The sequence below is a fragment of the Venturia canescens genome, chromosome 6 (assembly GCF_019457755.1).
Source record: "Venturia canescens isolate UGA chromosome 6, ASM1945775v1, whole genome shotgun sequence".
In the NCBI taxonomy this organism is placed as follows: Eukaryota; Metazoa; Arthropoda; class Insecta; order Hymenoptera; family Ichneumonidae; genus Venturia; species Venturia canescens.
Window position 1 is genome coordinate 11,589,091 of NC_057426.1, and position 22,252 is coordinate 11,611,342.

Consider the following 22,252-nt stretch of genomic DNA (forward strand, 5'->3'; position numbering starts at 1 on the left):
CGAGTATTTTTATTTTCTCTGAAACCGTGACAACCGAGCAATTAATGTGTAATCAATTCACGCAACTCTGCGGCGATTCGTGAGTGGCTAATTTAGCTACTGGCTCTTGTGGCGAAGGGGCGAACTAATCAATATCGATCACACGTCACCTGTCAAGGGCGAGTGACACTCGTAAAACAATTCCCATTTCTCGGTTATTCGTTAATATTCGCGAGCTCAGAATGTTCTTTCAAGATGTTTTTTTTCAAATAGTTTTTCTAACATTGTTGCGAACGTCAACCACGGGAATTGGGTTTCAATGAAATAAATCCGTTGACTGATGCTCAGAGCGGTAAACTTTTTGTCAAATGTCAACACTCAAATTACGATTATTACAGAGAGCTTACGGACGTTCAATTTTATTTTACTCGTTCTTGACGTCAGTTTTTTTTTCATTGCCAATAATCGTCTGAAAAATCATTTGAAAAAAAATGTATTTCGTCGAAGAGCGATGCTTTTTGAGAAAATATGAGCAGCGTAACTGACGACATTTTTCATAAAAATTTACTGCTTGAAGTAGAAAATTGAACGTACGAATAGTAACAAAAGAGTGCAAATACGTAAATGGTTAGACGAACCGATATTAATTTTCAGTAGAAAAGGGCAAAACAATCGATGTCACGAATGGGAAAAAGTAGCAATGAAATTAGAATCTCTTGTGCCTCATGCATTTACCGGAAACACATAAATAATGAAAAAACATATTTTATGACCTTCGGGACTCAAGTCCAATAAAGTAAAAACACAGCAAAAAAAACGTGAAAAGAGTGCAATGAAAATAGAGTCAGCAAATTGAGCGATCGAGTGATCAAAATTTCGGTTGAATAAACGAATTTTATTTCGTACGCCACGATTCGTTGCATCAACAAAATTTCGACATCGTAACTCCTATGAAAGTGCAACGAAGTAAGTAAACGTAAGAAAAAAAAAGGTACCTCGAGGATGGCAAACTGAGCCTGGGAATGCTCGTGGTAAGGGCATCGGTATCGGTGCAAACGGTCGGTGGTCTCGAGGTCAAATCGGTACCGCTCTCAGACATGCTGGAATCGTCCTCTTCAGGATTGACCTCGGAATCATCGACGAGTGATGGATCAGGGGTGAGAAGCTTAGCCTCAACCGGAAGCGGCAAAACATTGGCAACAGGATCACGGGCTTCGAGGGCTGCGTCCCATACTTGCTTCATTAGCTTGAAGGTCGAATCTCTCGAGAGGAGCGAACAAAAAACGTGCCTCTCGTCCACCGTTGCGACCGCAACTGCATTCGGTATTATTCTAGCTGTTTTTTCTTTGCTTATTTTCAATACCGATACCGTCGGTATCAATAATTTTGTCACGTAGCCAAAAACGTTGCTGTAGAAGGCAAAGTAGTTGGGCGTTATATACAAATGCCCCTGTAACAGTATGTCCCCGACCAGTGCACAGCTGTAGTAATTGAGCACCCTCTCGTCCGCGGTAACCTGGTCGGAAAATTTTGCAGACTACCATCAGGTTCGTTCTGCCCTTGGCCTTTCGTTGCTTACGACTAAACCGTAGACACACGTTCACCGCGCTGGTGCAAATTTGCACCTGGACTTTTCACGACTTTTTATTTCATCCGTGAATGCATGGAATTAATCTTACATCGAGGCTTTTCCGGAGTAACGATTCCTCAGTGATCGCGATTGCGATCATTCGAAAAACAAAAAGTTTTATTATTATATTATATTATTATATTAGAGGAAAAATGGCCAAATTATATTATATTATATTATATTATTATATTAGAGGAAAAATGGCCAAAGTGAAGAAAGGAATTTTGAAAGTTCTAGACACTTGGAGTTTTCGTGGGTGCAAATTTGCAGCAGTGTGGTGTCTACGAGCTGATCAATCGTCTCATTCTCATTATTTCATAATCACTTTGAAACTTTTGGGCATTTACACACGATCGAATGATTTTTTTTGTGAAGATTTCAATCTCGATATTTTCGTTTGAGGTCGTTTGAAAATTCGATCGGAGCTCAAAGAAATTTCAACGATTTCGACTGTACTTTTTCCTCTCGTGGTTCAAATAAATTTTCTTTCCAGTGTAGATTACTCGATAAATTGTTTCTCGAAGCATTTTTCCGTCAGCTGTACGGGCCATTTGGAAATTCACCTGAGAAAAATGACGATGAAACTTCTTCTGTCTCGCGCTGCTGGTTGATGTCGGTGACGACCTCGTTGACGACCTGCTCACATTGGCCGTAGTAATCGTGACGCCACCGGCTGTCATCGAAGGCGTACTTCGACTCAGTGGCTTCGAGAGTTGGCTACGAATGGAAAAACAAATATTTAAGCGTTCTGTTGGTTCCGGGGTGAAAAGCGACGACGATTAATTGTGTTACAACGTTTTGTGGGCTCATCAACGAAACAGGGAAAGATGAACGATGCTGTGCGACACAGAAACCAAGTCCGAGGCGAACGACCGATAAGGACGACACAAAAATCGATAAGAAAATCTAAATAATTTGCGCACATTGCTCGAGAGGCGAAAAAACAAAATCGCACCTCGCTCTCGAGGACCTTCGAATCCTCAAGCTCCACAAATCGTTGCTCCACACGTCTATTGACAGCTTTCTACTCATTGGAAAAATAAAAAGCACAACAACCGAGTGAGGACACGGGACGGATCGTGGGACCGGAAAAGATGTACCGACGTCTCCGACAATGTCGACGCTTCTTGACGAATTAGTCTGCGCGGAGGACTCGAGAAAACTGTTTCACCGTTATCAAACACGTGCGTTATCTTCGCTTCGAGTCGCTGATAAGTTCGCGTCAGATGGAAGAATTACCAACAATAATTGGAACAGTAAAAAAAAACTTTCCAACAATTTAAAAAAGACAAAATCTCTTCCCGCGCGGATTCACAACGCGATCTCGAAAATATCAAACTTGTCTATGAGTCAGGGCTTTTTCACGGAATTCCTTCGCAGGTGCGTCTCGTAATTTTTTATGAATTCCTAATCACTTCGTCAGAATTCAGCTCCATTTAAACGTGCGTGTAGACAAATTGAGATTGATTTGTGTCAATAAACAATGCTGGATTGAAGTTTTAATCGAGCTCGTACAGAGACGAAGAGACGAGTGAAAGTTTCTACGAGCTAGTGCTCGAACACGTGGAAAACTCTTACGGAAATATGAAGAAGCAAAATTACCTGTCCTTGCATCTTAACGCAGCGTGACTGGGACTCTTTGGTGGTGGCGAGACCGTCAATTGGGATCCTCCAATTTGCTGAGCCTGCTGTTGCTGGGGTTGTTGTTGCTGTTGATTTTGTTGCTGCTGTGGCGTCGAGCCGACACCACCCTGGAGAGGGGTGCTGGGCGCCGAACGCGCTCCTATGGATCCAGCAGATCTGAAACGAACGAGAATCGTCGATAAACTAAATTCAATTTAACAACGATTTTTCAATTACATTTCGAGGAGTCGAATAAAAATCGAAAGGGGAATGTTTTTCCTTCGTCAATCGGGGGGGTTGAGGGACGTTTTTTCACCATCTTTTACCTCGTTCTCGTGATCGGTCCGGCTGAGAGGCAGAGTTGAATGAGAGCTTGAGTTTCTAGCTCCATGTTTCGTGGCTCACGACTAAGTTGAAAGATTCTTAATTTTTTGGGATATTTGAGAAATTTATTAGAACGAAATGAGAAGGAAAAGCTCTTTGGATATCGTTGGAACTTAGTGAACAAAAAACGACTACATCGTCGTGGGAGGGGACCGAAAGCGAGTGTTGCTCTCAGTAAAAGCCACGCTGGTATCGATATTTTTTGAAGATTGCACTTTTCGAGTGTCGCCACTTGGCACCCAGTGTTTTAAGAGCGAGCCTCGCCAGAAATAAAAAACTCATTGTCCCGGTTTCGAAATCCGTGGAGAAGCGAACAGATAGACTCGACGACTCGGGGAATCCGAGTCAAAAAGTTCGAGGAGAAATTTTCCTCACTATTTTTGTACCCATCGAACGAAAATTCGATAAAAAACTCATGTGGGAGTGAAGAAAAATGGGAAAAATTGCAGGAGCACGAAATACGAGACGATTTTCGCACGGCAGCCGATATCGAACTGACACGATGTTCCTCAGAGCCTTGAATATGGAATAAAACTACCCCTTATTTCGTGAGACTCTTACGTACGAAGTTAGGTAACTTTGCCAATGGCACGACCTTACTGTTCGATGAATTATTAAAGGTAGTTGGACGTAACGTCGAATTAATAAGTTAAAGGAAATTGTTGCGTCAATGGCCTTCAAGATCAAGGACCAAGTCCCCGAGTTATTCATTAATTAATAGGATTTACGATTTTATGAATTTTCCTCTCCGATAACTTAGCATCGATCATGCGGACGACGATCACTCTTTTCGTCATTGTCCCGTCAATTACGATTATCACCAAACCAGCGCGCCAAGAGCATTCTCAACGGAAAAAAACTCGATTAACTTATCGCAGTCTTCGACTTTGCATCTTAGATTCGGGCACGGATTCCCTTGGGATGAATATCCTCAATTCTTAATCCAAAAGCCACGTGGCCACGACGCGATCTCCGTGCATTGGATTCAACGAATTGAGTGAAAAATAAAAATAGACTTTGTCGAATTGCTTTAACACGAATGCAGACGCCTAGAATAAAACTGTTTGCTGCACCACCATTTCTGTTCTTGCAGATAAAAGTACCAAATTTTTCGAAAAGTTCAAACTAACGAAGCGAAAGCCCTCGGTCACCGAAACGTTGTCGTGGATTAAAGAATTTCGTCTTGGAATTTTCGAAATCGGAATTCTTTGACACAGCAGATTTTCCATTGTCCTGTGTAATCTTTCGATGTCGAAATTCGCAGCCATCTCTTTCGCACTCACGTTTGCGATTTACCGACCGATCGCCGCATCCCCTTAAAAAGCTTCCACGAGGAAATAGCGAGGTGGAAAACTCCTTGGACTAATGATAATAATCAGTTATTCGAAATAAAGAAAAATATTTATTTCATTAAACGGTGAACAATCGAATAAAATATTAATATATTTCTTCATCCTAACAATTCTCTGTTTACTTTGATTATAAAGATAACAAAGGAATGAATTAAGAGACTGCAAAGAATACGAGAGAACAATAAAAAAAAGCACTCAGTCGACGAATCGTCGTCTCGGATAATGGAGTTTTTCGTATAAGAAAATGGCAAAGCACCCGCGGATCCACGATAAAAGACGAGTATCTTCTCGAGAAAGACAGAGAGGCGGAGCGGAGGGGGCGGCGGAAGTTTCTGTCATGTTCGATGAGGACGAAATTTCGAGGTCAAGTGAAGCCGTATAGTTACCTCGTATATTGTAGAAACTTTGCTCGGAATCTTGGGATCGTTCGATTCGTCGACGAAATTTCTGGCGATGTTCCAAAGCGATTCGAGTGGATCTTTTTATTTTTCATATTCTTATTTCAACTGAATTAGAAATTTTTCATACTTTCGTTTATCGGGGAGATTGAGAAAAGGGTTCTCCAAAAAGCTGCTCGTAAAGCTCCGACGTCGTCAAAAGTTTCATTACCAGAGAAAAAGGACGAGTCGTCCCGTCGTTTCCGACGTCTTAGTAGTTCTCTCCGATCACCTACTACGAATAAAAAGTGACACGAATGAATCCTCTCGTCGCAGTGTTAAAGCAAGATAGTACGATGCTCGACGACGGGTGGTCATCCGATTAAATATACACCTCGGGGCAGAATGAATATCGACCGGATTAGCCGGCGTGTAGTCTCGCTTCCCTGACGCACGTGGCGGTCAGGGTTGAACTCCCACCTTTCGACAATCGCTCTCTTTACGGTCGCCCCTCCAGGTAGTCAAAAAAATAAACTACTTTTATCGATATTATTATTTATTTGCAGCAGAAAGAAAAAGTATGGAGATTTTTCAAAAAAACATTCAAGTTTCATAGGGAGCATTGAAGAAGAACGAATCTAGAATGCCAGTCGGACCATTGAGAAGAGAAAACTGGCAATCTGCGTTTAAGAGGATGGATCAGTTGGTATATCGCAACCGTGAGTGCAAATTTCGAAATCGAAATTCTTTGAGACAGTTTGACCGATTAAAAAAAGGCTCTGTCAGTCGATTTTTGCAATCGTTCTGCGTAGGCTGACAGAGCCTTTTTTTAATCGGTCAAACTGTCTCAAAGAATTTCGATTTCGAAAATTCCAAGTGAGGTTAGTCGACTCATCCATACTCTTAAGACTCGATCACTTGCTCACACACTTTTTTACTAATCCTCAACACGTGTTCCCTTTGTCACTCGGAGTGATATAATGGAAGAGAATTTCTATGCATGTATCGTTAACTTTTTTTTGTCACGTGAGAATATAGGCTTTGAAAGAAGAAAGGAGAAGTACACTCGGCACAATGTTTCACAGCGGCCGGGGGGAGGCGAGAGTTTCAATAGGAAGTCGAGTAACCGGGTCAAGAATCCTTTCCAGGGCTCGTCTCTGTGCTCTCTCAATTCTCACTCGCTCTCTTTTTTTTTCTCTCTCTCTTTCTTTTTTAGCCTGGTCAAGTGCGCATACGAGAAATATTGTGGAGATCGTTTTCGTTTTCTGTTGTGATAAACGCTCTGAATTGCTCGTCTTTTCAATAGTGGGAAACAAAATGAAAGTTTATTCGAAGCTGCGCGAAAAATTGGCGCTTCGCTGCGAAATTGGAAGTGAATTTTGTCAGCGGTTTGTGCAACATTCCTGTTACTTTTTGCTATAAATAAAAATACAATGCTGCATTTAAAAGAACGTCGAGATTCTACCCGAAATACGATAAAAACAACAATATTTTTTCGTCGGACGAGCCAACTTCCGCTTGACATTCAACCGATCGGAAGACCAAGCGTCAGTGGCGGAGGGCTTCTGGAAAAAAAGAAAAACGATATTGACGCCAAGTCCAATTCACTAGAGCCATTTACCTCCTGGCACTCCATACACGTACGACAAAAACGTATTTACACACACGCGAATGAAAATTGCGCGTCGAGATCATTTCAAAGGGCCTTTTTTGCTGTGTACGTAAGAGTTCGTCCGATAAATAAAAATTAGCTTGATTAAAATCGTTATAATAATATGCCTTGATTACGTCGGCTTTAATGTAGTCAAAATTTAAATGAGATCATGCCCACCACACGAGCGTCGAACAACTGAATTTTTTGTCATGATAAGGGATTGGTGCTATTATATTCTCTCAAAATTTATAGATTTAAAAATTAACATAACTAATCAATTAGTCCGTTTTAATTATCAATTATATTAACCCTAGAACGCATGACTGGGGTGTGAGCTCACCCCACGCGAACTTCAAACTACGCTCCCGTCCTAACAAGCGACATTATCGACCGATTATCGACGGATTTTTTTATATATAAATTCAATTGAAATTAGTTTTATCGTACATCATTCTTTTCGTTATAAAAAAACGAAGAAAATGGTGTAGGATAAAGTCAGTTTAGCATCGTAGGACCGGATTTATAAGCAGAAAAAGAGTGGGGTGCGTTCAAACCCCGGTCATGAGGTTGAGGGTATGAAAAAAGGCACATGAGGTGTAGGGTTAAAAAAAATATCCTTATTAGTAAAAATTTGACTAGTTAACTTTTTGATTTGGCAACTTTGTTGTTGGTGGAGAGATATATCTACCTTGCCAACGGTAAACTGATGGCCTGTCACTCACATATGACTTTATACACATAACCAATAATTTATTTGAATTTGAGGTTACGTCATTATTTGTGATTACAAATATTTTTGTTATCACATTATTTGTATAAATATGAACAAAAAACATCTTTCTATTAATTATACCGAGAAAGTATACACGCCTGTACAGTACCGATACACTAATGTAAGCACGTCACAACTAAACACGATATACGTCGATGTACATATATATAAACAGCTGATAAAGCGGTATTGCCGATGTCGTCCCGAACCTAGTATTCAACGACTCATCGTGAGCGATAATCGTAGTTAATTTATGATTTCATTCTTAAAAAGTTTCGGTGACCTGACATTTTTATAACGCCATTAACAAGATAAATATTCAACGAATACGTATATGATTTAATTTTTTTTTTTTCCAGCATTTATGATCCCTTAAATTTGATTGAAAAATCACGATCCATTTACTGCCACACTACGATGTCCAATTTTTAATACTTATTTTCTTGCATAAATGTTCGGTAACCTCCCCTCAATTTTTTTTACCGTCATTTTCGAACATTTTTCTATGCTGTGTAAAAAAATCAGATTTTTCTGCAGATTTTTAAATAGTGGCCACGATCTTATTATTGATTTTTGATAAGACTCTGTCGGGAGGCGTCGGTGCAACTGGCAGCCAACGGCCTCGCATTCACAAAAATTACGTACTGGGTATGTCTTGATAGCCATACCCCGCCAATCCAATTTAATTAGACTGACGCGCTATCGAAGTAGCGAGCACCCTTTTTGAGGAAGATAGTCGAGACTCGAGTTTATATGAGCCTCCAGACGATACTGCGCCGACGAGAATCGAGCCTGTTCTCGCCACCTAGTGGCTGCGCCGTGAACTCGCGAAGGAATCTCGAAGTACTCTGTATCATTGGCAGTTTTGTTCTTACGATTTTTTCTCTATCATCTTTTTAACTCTAGAGAATTTTTTTTTTTTTTTCTAGGGGATGGACTAAAAACTGAAGAATACGCTAGTTTTTCATTATTTTTTGGAATTTTCATTGAAATTCATAACACACGTTTTCTCATATCTGACGTATCGACGAAAGTGTTCGTGCGCGAAGAATTGGCAGGCCACATGGCGAGCTTACACTCGACCTCTATGCAATCCGCTCAATAGCTCTACTCGAAATTTAACGGAGAGTAATGAAAAAAAAAACGCTTCAGTAGACAATGTCATTTTGTAATTTCACGCCTCTTGCTTTTTACGGAACGACGTTCTACTTTTAGCGAGGTCGATACGGGAAAAAAAGGATGAAGGTTACAAATCGAAAATGGATTAGAAAATTCGTTAGTCAAAGTTTTAAGCACGTGCACTAAAAATCGAAATAATTTTTATGATCGTTCCAAGTATCGATACGAAAATGTAAAGCTCAGAATTTGCAATGAACACTTGGCTCAATTCAAATATTTCGAAATCTCGAATAGCATTCTCTTTATTGAGCGAATTGCTTTGCATTCAGATTCAATAATACAGCGATTATTCGTATTCAAAATTTAACTAAAAACTTTTTTAACATTCCTTCTGTCGCCGTTTATTGCATGTTTAAAAGAAAACTAAATTCACTCCTCCGATTGTTATAATCGCCTGAATATTTTTGCTTTCATTGCCACATAAATTTTCTAAACTTGGTCATTTTTTTAATCGTTTTCGAGTTCAGAACATCGCTGTGTTAATTGAAATATTTTTTTCTACATGGGCATTAAAGATCGAAGCAACCGTTTCAACGTTGTCGAGAACGACAAAAATCTCCCCTGTCAGTTCAGTTTTTTTTATCAGCACTCACTCGTTTGTGTTTCGAGAAATTGGAATAATTTTAACGCGTTCGGAAAACCGGAGCTAATTGTACGATTTCTTTCGTATTGCTTTTCCGAACATCGCAAATGCATTCGTAAAGTTTCTCCCTCTTCCCCCCCCCCCCCCTCCGCCGCCCGTTCTTTTCGTTAATCGATTTCAAAGTGTGAAAAAAGTAGCTCGTTCAAAACATGCACAGAGGTCATTGGCTTTCCCCATGGGCGAATTGTTTCCTAGAAACGGGGGTGGACGACGTGCATCAACGTATAGGTTACTCGATGTTGACTGTTGAAGCGGACGTTTTAACCCGCATTTCATCGCTTTGTATAATTAACGAACGAGCGTCAATATTTTTCTTTAATTTACAATTTGTATTTTATCTTTAATGGAGGGCAATTTTCCTCGACGTAAGTAGAAGCGTTATCGAAAAACAGCAATAAAATGCGCCAACCATCGGTCACTTCGGCGCAAATTGCTACACCGAATCGATTTATGTTCTCGTGCTAACTTACACGGGGCGTTCTCCCTAGAAAAGCGTATTTTACCAACTTTCGTAGAATCATCGTTCTTATTCAGATTATATTTCCAAACTTCAGAATAACGGTTCGTGTTTTTTTTTTTATATATTCAATGGATTTTTTGAAGTATTTATAACGTTTATTTATCGACATAAAGGTTTTGAAATATATTCAATCAGCATTATCGTGATTTTACTGTCAACGTTTTCATACACTCTAATTTTCTATTCTAATAAATGATTTTAAAAACGTATGAAAGTCTAAAGCCACTTATTTCGTGGCTCTGAAAAGATTCGTGTCAGTAACCAAACAAAGAAAGTGTCGAATGCGAAGACTCGTGACAAAAACCGATATTCATTTTCGTCGTTTCGAATGGTAAAAAATTGAGAAGGAATTTACGACGGCTGGAAATAGGCGTATTTTGTGCGTTTGTTACACACGGCGTATCGAATTTCTTCATAAAGAGTGTAGCTGTGTATGGTTGATTGCACTGAATTGCGTATAAAATTCGATAGCTCGTGAATCCTCCGGGGAACTGAAACCGAGTTAGTTCGATACGGTCTCCACGTGGTCAAACGAGTGTAAACAGTTTGTTGTTGGACGATAAAAATGTCCTACAAACGAGTGTAAAATTGATTTCAAAGAAAACTGAATTTCAAACGAATGAAAATGAATAAAAATTGTCGGTAAAAAATCGTGTGTGCAATCTAACGAAGTTGTGGAGAATCAAAATAAATGAAATACGATCAATAAAATGCACGGAATCACGAGAAAAGCTACATCGGCGATCGACGTTGGTGAAAAACTTTCATCTTAAAAGGCTCGGAGTGCGGCACCTTCCACGAAGGTCTACGCGTGTCCTCTCGATTTCCACGTGCAAGGTCGGGCACACGAGAGAAAATAGACGCAAAAAAACAATCTCCCTACACTGTGGAAAGGGTGAAAAGAATAATGAGAGCAAGAGACGGGGCAAGAAATTTATGCGCTATAGCGATAAGAGCTCGTGTGCCGGGGGGGAAACGCGGTACGAAAAGATAGAAGAGATTCCTACAGCTATGCACAAACGTGGGCTTTATATAGATATTTACTGCGCAGTTTCTTCTCCGGCAGCCCGAAGATTGCTCTTCGAATTCGCTGTTCATTGTTTCGTAGCGTTTTACAGTCCGTGTTATCGAAACGTTAAGCAATTCAAAATTTTCGAATACTTTTTTATCACTTGGGTGCACCGTGGATTTGAGAAAAAAACACTAGAGGCCTCGATTCAGTCTGTTTCCATCGTTCGCGATTCGCTGCATCAATAATCGAGCGACGATCTAATGATAACGATTGATGCGATACCTTAACAATAAAAAAAACTGACGATTACGAATTCCATCCGAGTTTTTCCCTCGATATAACGGTGTGACTCAACCGTGATTTGTGTACGAAAGAAAAAAACTGAAATTTTAAAACAACAGAGGGCAGGGGAGAGAATTTTTATGGAAAATTTCCAGAGCAACAGATCGACGCGACACGATTTAAAAAATGCGAGTCCAGCATGGTAGTTATCGGGGAGTTATATCGAGCGGAGTATAGAACAGAGTTTAAGAGCACGTGAGGAAACGCGCGAGCCAGAGAACTCGCCAATCGCCAGTTTATAAAACACGTATGCACAAAGACACATGTGCGAAGAGGTCGACGTTCTTACGTTACAGCCGCGCGACGTGGTGGACTGTGGCCGCCGTAGGATCGGCGATATAGACGCCAGCAAGAAAACTCGCTCCCGCGGTAAAATCAGAGAGAGTTCGTTATACCTCGAGCATTCTAGGGATATTATTCGCGATGACTTTCGCGAGGTTAAGGTTGTATTACACTTGAAAGAATGTCGAATCGTGTGCAGGGAGTTATCAGTGAGAAAGAGCACAATAAACGCGTGTTTGTTACTCAAACGAATCGCTTCGTTTTCCTTCCCTGTGACATTTCGAACACAGCCAATACAGCCATCGAAGAGAAATTTGACAGAGCAGTATTTTCTCGAGTTCTCGTACGTCCGAAAGGCCACACGAGAGGCCGAGCGACAGTTCTGTTGGTTCGAAACACGATTTTTTCAAACTTGTACACAAACCGTAACCGTCGAGGCGCGACTGAGCCAGCGGGACGCGGAGTGGTGGCGAAAGTGCTGCTCGAGCGTAGCAGTGGGGGAAAGGAAGAGCTCAGTTGAAGAAAGAGCATCGAAGCATAACGGACGGGAATGCGGAGCTGTCGAGTGACAAAAAGGAGGCCATCGAGGGAATTTCTAATCCATTATTCCGACACGGATTATTATATCCAGCGAATAGTTTGTATCGAAATACGTAACAAAGTAAGCCCGTTGATCGGAGGACCGATTTTCGAACGTAACCCGTTTTTTTTTTTTTACGTAATGACGTCCGACGCAACGACGATAAATCATAATGGATCGGCATAACCAGTGTACCGACACTTGCACACGCTCCTTACAAACGTAACACACTCTATTCCCAACGGTACACGTAGATGTTGTGACCGCTATGCCACGACCTAAATAATATAAACGGGCCTTCCCCACTTCTCGCTTAAATCCTTTAACTTAATCTTTCGCTCGCTCGTGAGCACTTTTGCCACACTCGCATACTGCTACTCTGTCCATCATTCAATGATATTCACAAGGCCTCGAATTACGATCGGAGGAAATACCCACGTATATCATGCATATGTTTACCATCGAATCAAGGCCTTTGGGAACCCACAAAAATCTATACTCGTTCTCTAATACGCCTCGAGATGTTGACCAACTTTTTTATGACGTAATATATTTCTCGACGTTCCCGTTAACGAGAGATCGAGGATATTCGAATGGTGGAGAAAATAAATTCATATTTATACCAATCCATCGACGTTTTATCATCCTTCGTAAATGTATACGAACACAAAGACAAAAAGTATGTTTCTTGCTAATACGCTTGGAGCCGTTGAGCAACTTTTCTATGATTAAGGAGGGTGGCTACACTCGTCAAAATAATAAGAAATTGATCAAAATTGGTGATAATGTTTTTCAACATCAAGTGCGAAGACACCATTTTTTCAAAATTTTCTTCTGCTTAGTTATCGAGTAATCACGCATTAAAGCAGATTTTTTATGCCCGGAATGTATACCTATATATATGGAAACGCTATGCTTATACACTTGAACTTTAGTGATCAATTACTCGATAACTGTACAGAAGAAAAATCTTAAAAAAATTGTATTGTCAAATTTGGCCCTAAATAATATGTTCATCAAATTCTATTAAATTCTTATCATTTTGAAATTTTTAATGTATTTAACATGGCATGGCAACATTGTATCGTCGGTAGCCACCCTCCTTAAACACACAGACGCTCGACATTGGGAATGGTTATATTGAAATGACGCTGAAGTTTCCAACGTTGGAGTCCAACGAAATGGTCTAAAAAAAGCTCTCAAATAATTCCAGTAAATCTCCAATTTTGTTCCCTGCCGAATTGCCAATTCGTCATATTTCAAGTAACATCAATAATTCGTGAAATAAAAAAATAATGAATTATAAATCTTTTTTTCGTTCATTTCGTTGAACTCCAACGTTGCAAACTTCAGCGTAGTATATTGAAAAGGTATGAAAATGATATTCGTATTCGTACAAATTTATGAATATTTCTCCAATAATCGATGTATTATTTCATTTATGCTGATGCAACAATACAAATAACATTTATTCGGTCAGTTCAATGAAATCCATTCTCTTTTTATTTTCCTTAAGATTAGAGACGCGAAAGAAAAATCTGTGAAAAGGTTTGTTACCTCTTGCCGGATCGTCGCAATTTGGATTCATCACGAGTGTGAAATCCTTGCACGAAGCAGAACATTATCGGTTCTTTCGGGGGATATGTAACTTCCCCCATACACTTATTTCGATTTACGTGTGCGTGCACTCAATATTTATCACGCGTTACCACGCTTTATGGCCACTCGCGCAATTCGCTAGGAAATTTATTCTCGAACAATTGACAGGAAAGGTCTAAAGAGTGTACAAAATACGATAACCACTACAAGCTTCTCATTCGAGCGTTCTCACGTGCACTTTGGATAAATCGCTCTTTGGTTATTCAAATATATTTATTTTCGTTCAAATTTTGATTTTCTTATTTTTTCGTTCCACGCTCGCTTCCCCGAGAAGCGTTCACACATGCCACCTTGCGAAGGCACCTTTCATTCCTCTTTATCTGTTTTTATTTCAAATACGATTTTATACATGTTTTTACGGACCCCTTTGTTTTGGAGTTTACAAAAATTCGAGTGTGACGGAGGATATATTTTTCTATCAGCGCACTTTTATCTCAATCATTGCGATAAATCGTGGCAAATTTGTGGCGAGATGGAATATTCCTGCCTGATAAATATATTTATCAATCTTCTAATGAGCAGACGAAACGGTCGTTCGCACGAGCGTGGCACGACAAGGCACACTCTGTATGTCCCTCGGTTTCCAAGCCGACCAAATTTATCATACCAATTTTATTCCCCTCTCCAAAATATCGAAAGAACACGACGTCACGTTTTATCGAATTGAGGCATCGACTGAAAATCCCATTTTACATCGGCTTATAAATTTCTTTCGTTTCAACGATGGACGAGGGGACACGAAAAAATCATTTTTATGGGGAACGATGATTTTTGCCGTGCAAAAAGAGAAAAGTTTAGACGAGCCGGATACTCGAACGAAATAATTGGCTTCCGGCAATTGCGTTTCTCGTTGTTCTCGACTCTTAGAGCGAGTAGAAAAGGGTCAGACGTAGGTCAAACTATTTCAGTGTCTCTTCGTCCTACTATTAAAGATTCGGGAATAATTAATTGTCGGAGCACGAGTTCGCCAAAAAGACATGCGCAAAAAATGAAGCAGCAACGGGCGAGATATCCGCCGTGAATTTCGGACAGCTGCTCGTGCGAGTCTGGCCACGCAGGGTCGTTTCTACTTTCTTGGCAAGCTTGGCTCGAACGTTGGGTTTCTCGCCGCGGTGAGTGACTCTCAAATCATCGTCTACTTTCGCCACTCCGAGTCACTATTTAATGCACAATTTTTCACCCACCGATTCTACTTATTTTTCTCGCCCGAATTTTCCACATTTTTACGCCGTTACTCCCACCGAAATTCTCGCGACTTTTCAACCGTTTGCTTCCCTATTCTCAACGGTGCATCAACAGAATTACTCGGCTTGGCAACCGACACACGCTCGTTGAAAGTTGAAGTTATTATCCTTATTATTGTCGTTCTCGTTGTATTCTTATGGCTCGCATTCTCCAATTCGTACTCGCTTATTTCCCCGTCAATAATTTCTACCGTTGTAACGACGGCGAAACGTGCTCACGAGCTTTACTCGGAATTAATTATTTCTTCGTTTCCAGCTGATAAATAATGACGCGTGATTCAGGATTATTTTATAAATCTTGTTTTTTTTTTTTTAACGCATTCACTCGTTTGAAAAAACCGGGTGAAATGAGAGCTTCGAAAGCGCCGATAACAACGAAATTTTCGAAACGTCACTTGGCCATTCGTCACATCCTCTCCACCGGCGTGTTCATTTCTTTCGATTTTATTTCTCTAATCTCACGTTACGAAAACGGGTTTTCTGAATGGAACAAAAAGGAAGAATGGCGGAAGAAAAAAACATTGACGCGTCACGAATGACAGAAAAAAAGTAGTAACGAAGAGGAAGAGAGAGAGAAAAATAGTCGCGGAGATAAACGGACGCGCCGCGCCCGTGGCTCGTGTCTGTTCAACACTGGCGCTCTCTACTCGCCGGTCCGCGCTCTCTCTTCTCCGTGCAGACTCGTCTCCCCGCCAAGCCGCTCGATAACACCGACCTCGCGCCCATAACCACTTCGTCGTAACTTTTTCTTCTCCCTCTCTTTCCCTTTCTCTCCCTTTCTTTCGCTCCCCTCGTTCTTTATCGTTTTTCCCCCCTTTCTTCCCTTTCCCTTCGAGTCTCCCTCGAAGGCTCGTCGATGAAACGAGGAGAGGAAAAATCGAAACGACTCAGGAAAAATGTTCTTTTCGATTTTCCCTCGTGCAGCGGAAAATATTTTTCTTTCCATTCCGAATTTTCTTTCGATTTTCCATCTTATTTCAAAATTTTCATCGGTAAATATTTAGAAGCGGGGCTTTTCTGTAAATCGATGAAAGAATTTATTTCTTCTCGAAGCTGTTTTTTTTCGTTATTCTTTCTTTTTATCTTTTCATAAAGTCATCGCTGCCCACTTGTTTGTTATTTTATCTGAAATTCATCCGTCCACGGTTCCTTAATTTCCGATAATTTTTACGTTTCAACGCTACCCGAAAATCACCTTGCTTCGTATCTGTTTTTGATTGAGCGAGCTCATCATTTTCCTTGGATTTTCGTGTCTATAGTATCCGAATGTGAAAAAGTGCTGGAGCTCTGGCTCGCACTGTCTCGTACTTTACGAGATGAGGGAAAAAAAGGCAAAAGAGAATATTCTCTTATCTGCAGTCTCCGTTCGTCATGCAAACATTCGCTCGTATGTGCTTTTCCTGTTGCTGTGCTCCCGCTGTGCAAATCGAGAGACTGCGGGAACGCGAAATACAACGGAGATGAATTTATGAGATTATCGTTATCTCAACTTTTATATAACACTCGTTCCAGGCAAAAAGTTCAACGCTTTATTGGGACCCAATAAATAATAAAGGAGCGAGGAAACTCTGTATTTTCGTCAAAGTTAAAAGAAAGTTGACGTTTTTCGAAAGCTTCCTGAGGCGATTTTAATTATTGTTATGGGTCACAAATTTATCTTGGCGACACGGAATTTCGTTCGGGAAATAAATCGATCGGGACAGTCTCATACCCAACGAAACTGTCAATTGGATTCATCATTGTGATTGAACGAAATGGATTTTCTTCGATTTTCTTGCGCAGCTGATAAACGAAATTTCTCAATCAGTCGTTTTGCATGTTGAAAAATGTGTGCGTAACATGAAAATAAAAAATGAGAGAGACACAAAGTGGGGTTATCAATTAGGACAGTGCTCCGAAGATTACAAGACGCGGACTCTCCTCCGTTTACGTAACAAACACCGAGAACGATACACGAAAGACATGAACGCGAACGCAGAAGCGCCTCTGCTATCTCTATTTTTATCAGCGTCCACCAATTTTTTTCACTCTTTCTAGCTTCCTCCTTACAGAGGCTTCCGCCGTACGATTTTCCATCGAATCCCCATTTTTTCGAACGCTTAAAAACACTCGGGAAACAATAATTGTTGACTCGTTCCAACAGACGTTGAGCATCGAAGCGGAAATTGAAATAAACGAAACTTCCGGTTGTAGAAAAATCTCAAAATCTTGTCACTTTTTAACAACAATTGTGTTTCTCATTTCGGCGAAATTTGGAAACTAATCAACTGAAATCAACGCCTCGTGTGACTCGAGTTTTTTTTTTAAAAGCTTCATAAAAATCGACTCGCAACTGTGAATCAGTGTAAGAACAACGGCGTCTAATTGAAAGGCTGAAAGTAGAATTTTATTCACATTCAATAGCAATTGAAAGTGTGCGAGTGTGAATATGCATCAAAAGCTTTGTATTCATTTCCGTATGTACAAATATATCTGAATAGCCGCGCAGATGCATTATGGATGTTTCCGACGGATTCGACAAGGAAGCAGAGTCGAGTCTCCGAAAGAATAATTGGCAATAAAAGTAGAAAAGTAATGAGACAAAATGATTAATAACAATAATAAAAGTGCGCAGCGTCGGGTGAAATATTATTGAGAAAGAAACTTACAGCTCGATGGAAAACAAAGAATAAGATGCAATGTATAATAAAATACGTGCATGAGGCGAGAACAAATCGCGTTGATGCAACTCGTAATAAGATAATGCGCTCACGTACTGCAAGGATCTGCATTTTCATTGAAATTCATTCAAAAACAAAAAAGCTTTTATAGATTTTCATAGAAAAATAAATACTTATGAACGATTATGAAATGAGATAAATAAGAAAATTGAGCAACACAAAATAGACAGATTAAAAGAGACTTGGATCGTACGATGTGCAAAAAAGAGGTATGAAAAAAAATGTATACACGATCGAGAACCACGTATACAATTAATCTGACAGTTAACGTGACCCAAGGAAGCCAGCTAGTACGACAGTTACTCGGTGGGGGAGCGAGAGAGAGAGCCAAGGCAGGATTTGCGTCATTTGGAAAATTGGCTTCCACGAGTCATAATTTTTATTTTTCATGAACGTGCAAAAAATAATTGTCGTAAATATTGCAAGAAAGAAAAACAAGTTCGAAAGGAAATGATCATTTTTTAAAATGAATTTACAATGCGCGGAAATGAATGTTAAAGTGAATTTCAACGGCCTTGAACAATATTCTGTTTAAGATATTCCTTTCGGAGCCCAAACTCTCTACAAACAACTGATTTTCATTTACAGTAAAGTAATAATGCACGCGAATAGACTGGCGAAATTTCAGGTCAGGTTATCGAACATTTAATGGAGAATTGAAACTTCAAAAATCGGAAAATTTATACGAGAGCTTAAGGAGGTCCATCATCGCCACATTTCTATTCGATAATTCATTTACTAAATGCCACTAAATTCCTGATAAAAATAGTCTCACGAAAAAATGTGAGGAATAGCGGAGATAAAAATAAAAGACAGAAGCAGAAGTTTTTCAGAGATTAGCAATCGGTCCAAATTTCGAGGACCCTGCGAATAGAACTGCAATATTTTCCCTCAAGCAGATGCATCAAGTATTTGGAATATCGAAATTTTTCAAAGCTTCAATAAAAATTGCTTATTCCATCAAGAGACCTGAGACGCTGAACAAAAAGTGTTTACGATCTGGACGTGATACGGCTCGTGTGTCAAACCGTATGAGAACGCGGAACTCGCAATTGGTGCTAACGTGAGCGAAATTTGTATGGGAAAAGTGTCTTTTTTCTTGTATTCAGTATAATTCGCGAGGTCAGATCTGTTTAAATTTGCGTTTAACCAGACGAAAATAAAATTATCGCGAATTCTTCCGCATCGGTGCTGTGTGTCATGCACAAAAAAAATGACGTCACATTATTATCAGTCCTAATGCGTATTATTTACAAATTTCTTTCGCCAATTGACCTAATCATTTTTCATCTCCTGTCATTTCATAGATAATTTCGTCGTTCAATTTCCATCTGGAAATATAATTTATTCGTCTTCCTCACTCCCGATCTTTCCATCTCTTTTCTCTCTCTCTCTCTCTAATTCAGTGACGAGGTTCACGTGTCCGAGATTCTCGATCTAAATGTAGGTTACAGAGGAATGATAGGATTTTCGATGGCGCGTGTGCTTTCCAAGTAGAATCGGACTTTTCTGCTGCTCGCGATTAATCACTATCGAAGGGTACATGCGCGAGGATGGTGAGAAAATTACAACGAAAAAAGAGAAAGAAAAATATAAACACTGACATCGAGACAAAGAGTTAGAGCAGCTCGAGGCTGTTGAAAAACAAACCTTAAAAAAGGTTTTAAACCATTTCATTGGATAGTTCGGAGCATTCGTCGTACGCTCCAAATTTTCTTATGAAATTCCCTCTACAAATGTATACGTACATTCTTATATATCTTGCGATATCTCTTGATGAGTGAGAAACCAAACTCCATGAGATTAACCTCAATATAAAAAGCTTATGCGTGTGCTTGACAAGAAACCTTAAAAACTTGCTACGAGTATATGTGCCCAAGAGAAAAACGTATATGCAATATCGAGGTACGACAACGTTGTTTTATAAAATTGTCTCCACTTTATCGAACTGCCTGCGTTCACGTTGGAAATATATTTGCGAGTGTGCATGTGAAAAAATTGATTGAAATTTTGAACGATCCACAAAATGCTCGAGTACGAAAATTATTTGATTTTTTTTAATTTTTTTTTTAATTTCCATTATTTTATTTCCACTTTATTGATTTATTTTTTATTTATATTATTTTATGGAAACGAAATGTTTCTCGAAATGTCACGTGTCTTTCGACAGTCTGACAGACAAAATAGGGGTTGCTATCGACGCACGAATTAAAGTCGCGTTCTGCCTTGCTCTTTTTTGAGGCATCCGAATCGATACGAATTTCAAGACATAATCGAGGCTCCGGGTCTTCCATTCGTGCACTGTGTCTTACCAATAGTAACACACGCAGCACCGCATCGCGTCTATTGCCCGAGTGTATTTTCATCGGGTATCCTTACAACTGTTTCTCCTTCGTGTTTTTACTCCTTTTATTTGTATTATTCAAATGAAGAGCTCGTTTTATCGATCTTCGTACGAGGGTTACGAAACGAGATGGAATAACAAGTTAGTAGAAAAGGTGGAGGCCGCGAGATTGCTTTTCTCAGCGAGAGAACTGTTTTGGAGCGTCGTCCTGTTTTTTCGGAGAATTTCGTTCTTCGGATGCCACGATTTCACAGCTCTTTTCGAAACTAATGCGCGCTCAGCTGTTTCTCATTTTGGAGAGGAATATGCGGAGCCGGATTCGAAGAGACGTCGCGACGCACGCATTTGAATGACCGAAAGATTTGCACCAAACATGAAATGCATAATGCATGACTTCCCTGTCGGACACGTCGCGTATCTCAAATCTTAAAATCGATTCCGAAACGAGGAATAGTGAACTGGTTCCTGTCACAGCACAAAGGCTCTTTATCTGCGGGAGCGAGACCCGCGAAAACAAGCGTTTAGTCTGATCCAACTTATCCTCGAGTCGAATGCGATAAAGACGACGAAAAAAACGATTCGAACGTTTACAAAATGTCGCGCCCGGTCGCGAATTTTGCTCCGGTGACTCGGGAACGAATGAATTATTGATGATGCACTTCATACGAACGGCCTCATTTATTCAGCGATAAAGATCATCAAATGTGAAGTCGAAGGAGGTGGTTCCCTTTCGACACTCGGAGGACGCACATTTTTCTCGAATTTATTTATCGGACGATTTCCTCGTTCGTCGCACGATACTTTAAGAGATTTTTTCAGCCCGAACTACATTCGTCTATTTTATCATCGGATCTTCCGGCACACGAGAATACGGCTCGCTCCATATTTTGGCTTCCGATGTATCAGCATTTATTTTTGGAAGAAATCCATACGGAAGCAGCTCGGGCCTCTCGATATTCTCTTACGAAATTTCATTTTTCCGGGGGGAAAAAAAAAAAAAATTCAACAGTTTACTGACATCTCTGTGAGTGGCTACCAGCCAAGAATTTCCCGTGAGCGCGCACGCAGCGACCGATCTTATCGACAAAAAACCTGCTCTCTCGACTGAAAATACTGAAAATTGCACAGGCGATGATGAATCGTCGAAAAAAAAAAAAAAAAAAAAAAAAAAAACAATAAATTGAGAAAAACTCATTTTCCCGAAGAGATTCAACGGCTTTTTCATTCAACCCACCTTTTGAGTGATAATTTCAAGGACGATTGTCTTATGATACGCGAAACTCCAGCAATTTGGAGTGACAATCTACGTAAAATAACTTCCGGATTGATCGGCCTTTCGCTCTCACCATTGATCTTCGACCATTCCATCCTCATTTCTCGCACAATCTTCCAACTCGAACGAAACTTTTGAGCGCACCACTGAAGCACCGCGTTCAATATCGAATTTCGTAAATAAAATAGCGCGAGAGACAAACGCTTTCAAAGTTCCATCGTGGCGTAGTTCCCGTTAGAGCGTCATTCGCCCGCGGGGAGCAGAAGGGAAGGCCCGAAAGATCGGAGAGTACGTGAACCGCGTGGACGAGTGAACGTTTCCGAAACGATACTGGCGATATACGGCGTGACATAGAGGCGTCTAAGCCCGCGCTCCTTCGTCCGTTGCTCTGGTGCGTGTACAAAAAAGAGGCAGATAAAAAAATGTACACACTCGGAACGATCGGCGTCCATGTGCTTATAGCGAGCTGGTACGATCATGTGCACCTACACAAGCCCGCTCGCGGGGATCTTGCTGGCTCTTGATTCGTCTGTCCGTTCGACATGGCGCTCGAAAAGTCACGATCGCGTGGTCCAAACCTCGGAGTGTATTGAGTTTTATGCGCTAATTGTACCGAATCGTTGGATGCTGTTGAAAAATTGTTTCACAGCTGATAACCCCGAATTTTCCACCGCACCAGCAGG

General features: G+C 40.4%; 1 protein-coding gene and 1 non-coding gene across 6 annotated transcripts in view; both read right to left on the minus strand.

The window, feature by feature from the left end:
* LOC122412590 (GRAM domain-containing protein 2B-like) overlaps nt 1-22,252 on the minus strand; it is a 40,317-nt gene that overhangs the window by 6,712 nt on the left and 11,353 nt on the right. For all 5 annotated transcript variants that reach the window (XM_043422253.1, XM_043422257.1, XM_043422255.1 and 2 more), the window contains exons 4-6: nt 3,212-3,409; nt 2,173-2,326; nt 975-1,516 (exon numbers count right to left, since the gene is read on the minus strand). In XM_043422253.1, the coding sequence (XP_043278188.1) occupies nt 975-1,516; nt 2,173-2,326; nt 3,212-3,409 (894 nt within the window). The remainder of the gene's footprint in view (nt 1-974; nt 1,517-2,172; nt 2,327-3,211; nt 3,410-22,252) is intronic.
* On the minus strand, nt 8,362-8,496 carry LOC122412863 (U11 spliceosomal RNA). The gene has a single exon (XR_006261445.1). It is a non-coding gene; the product is annotated as a U11 spliceosomal RNA (small nuclear RNA).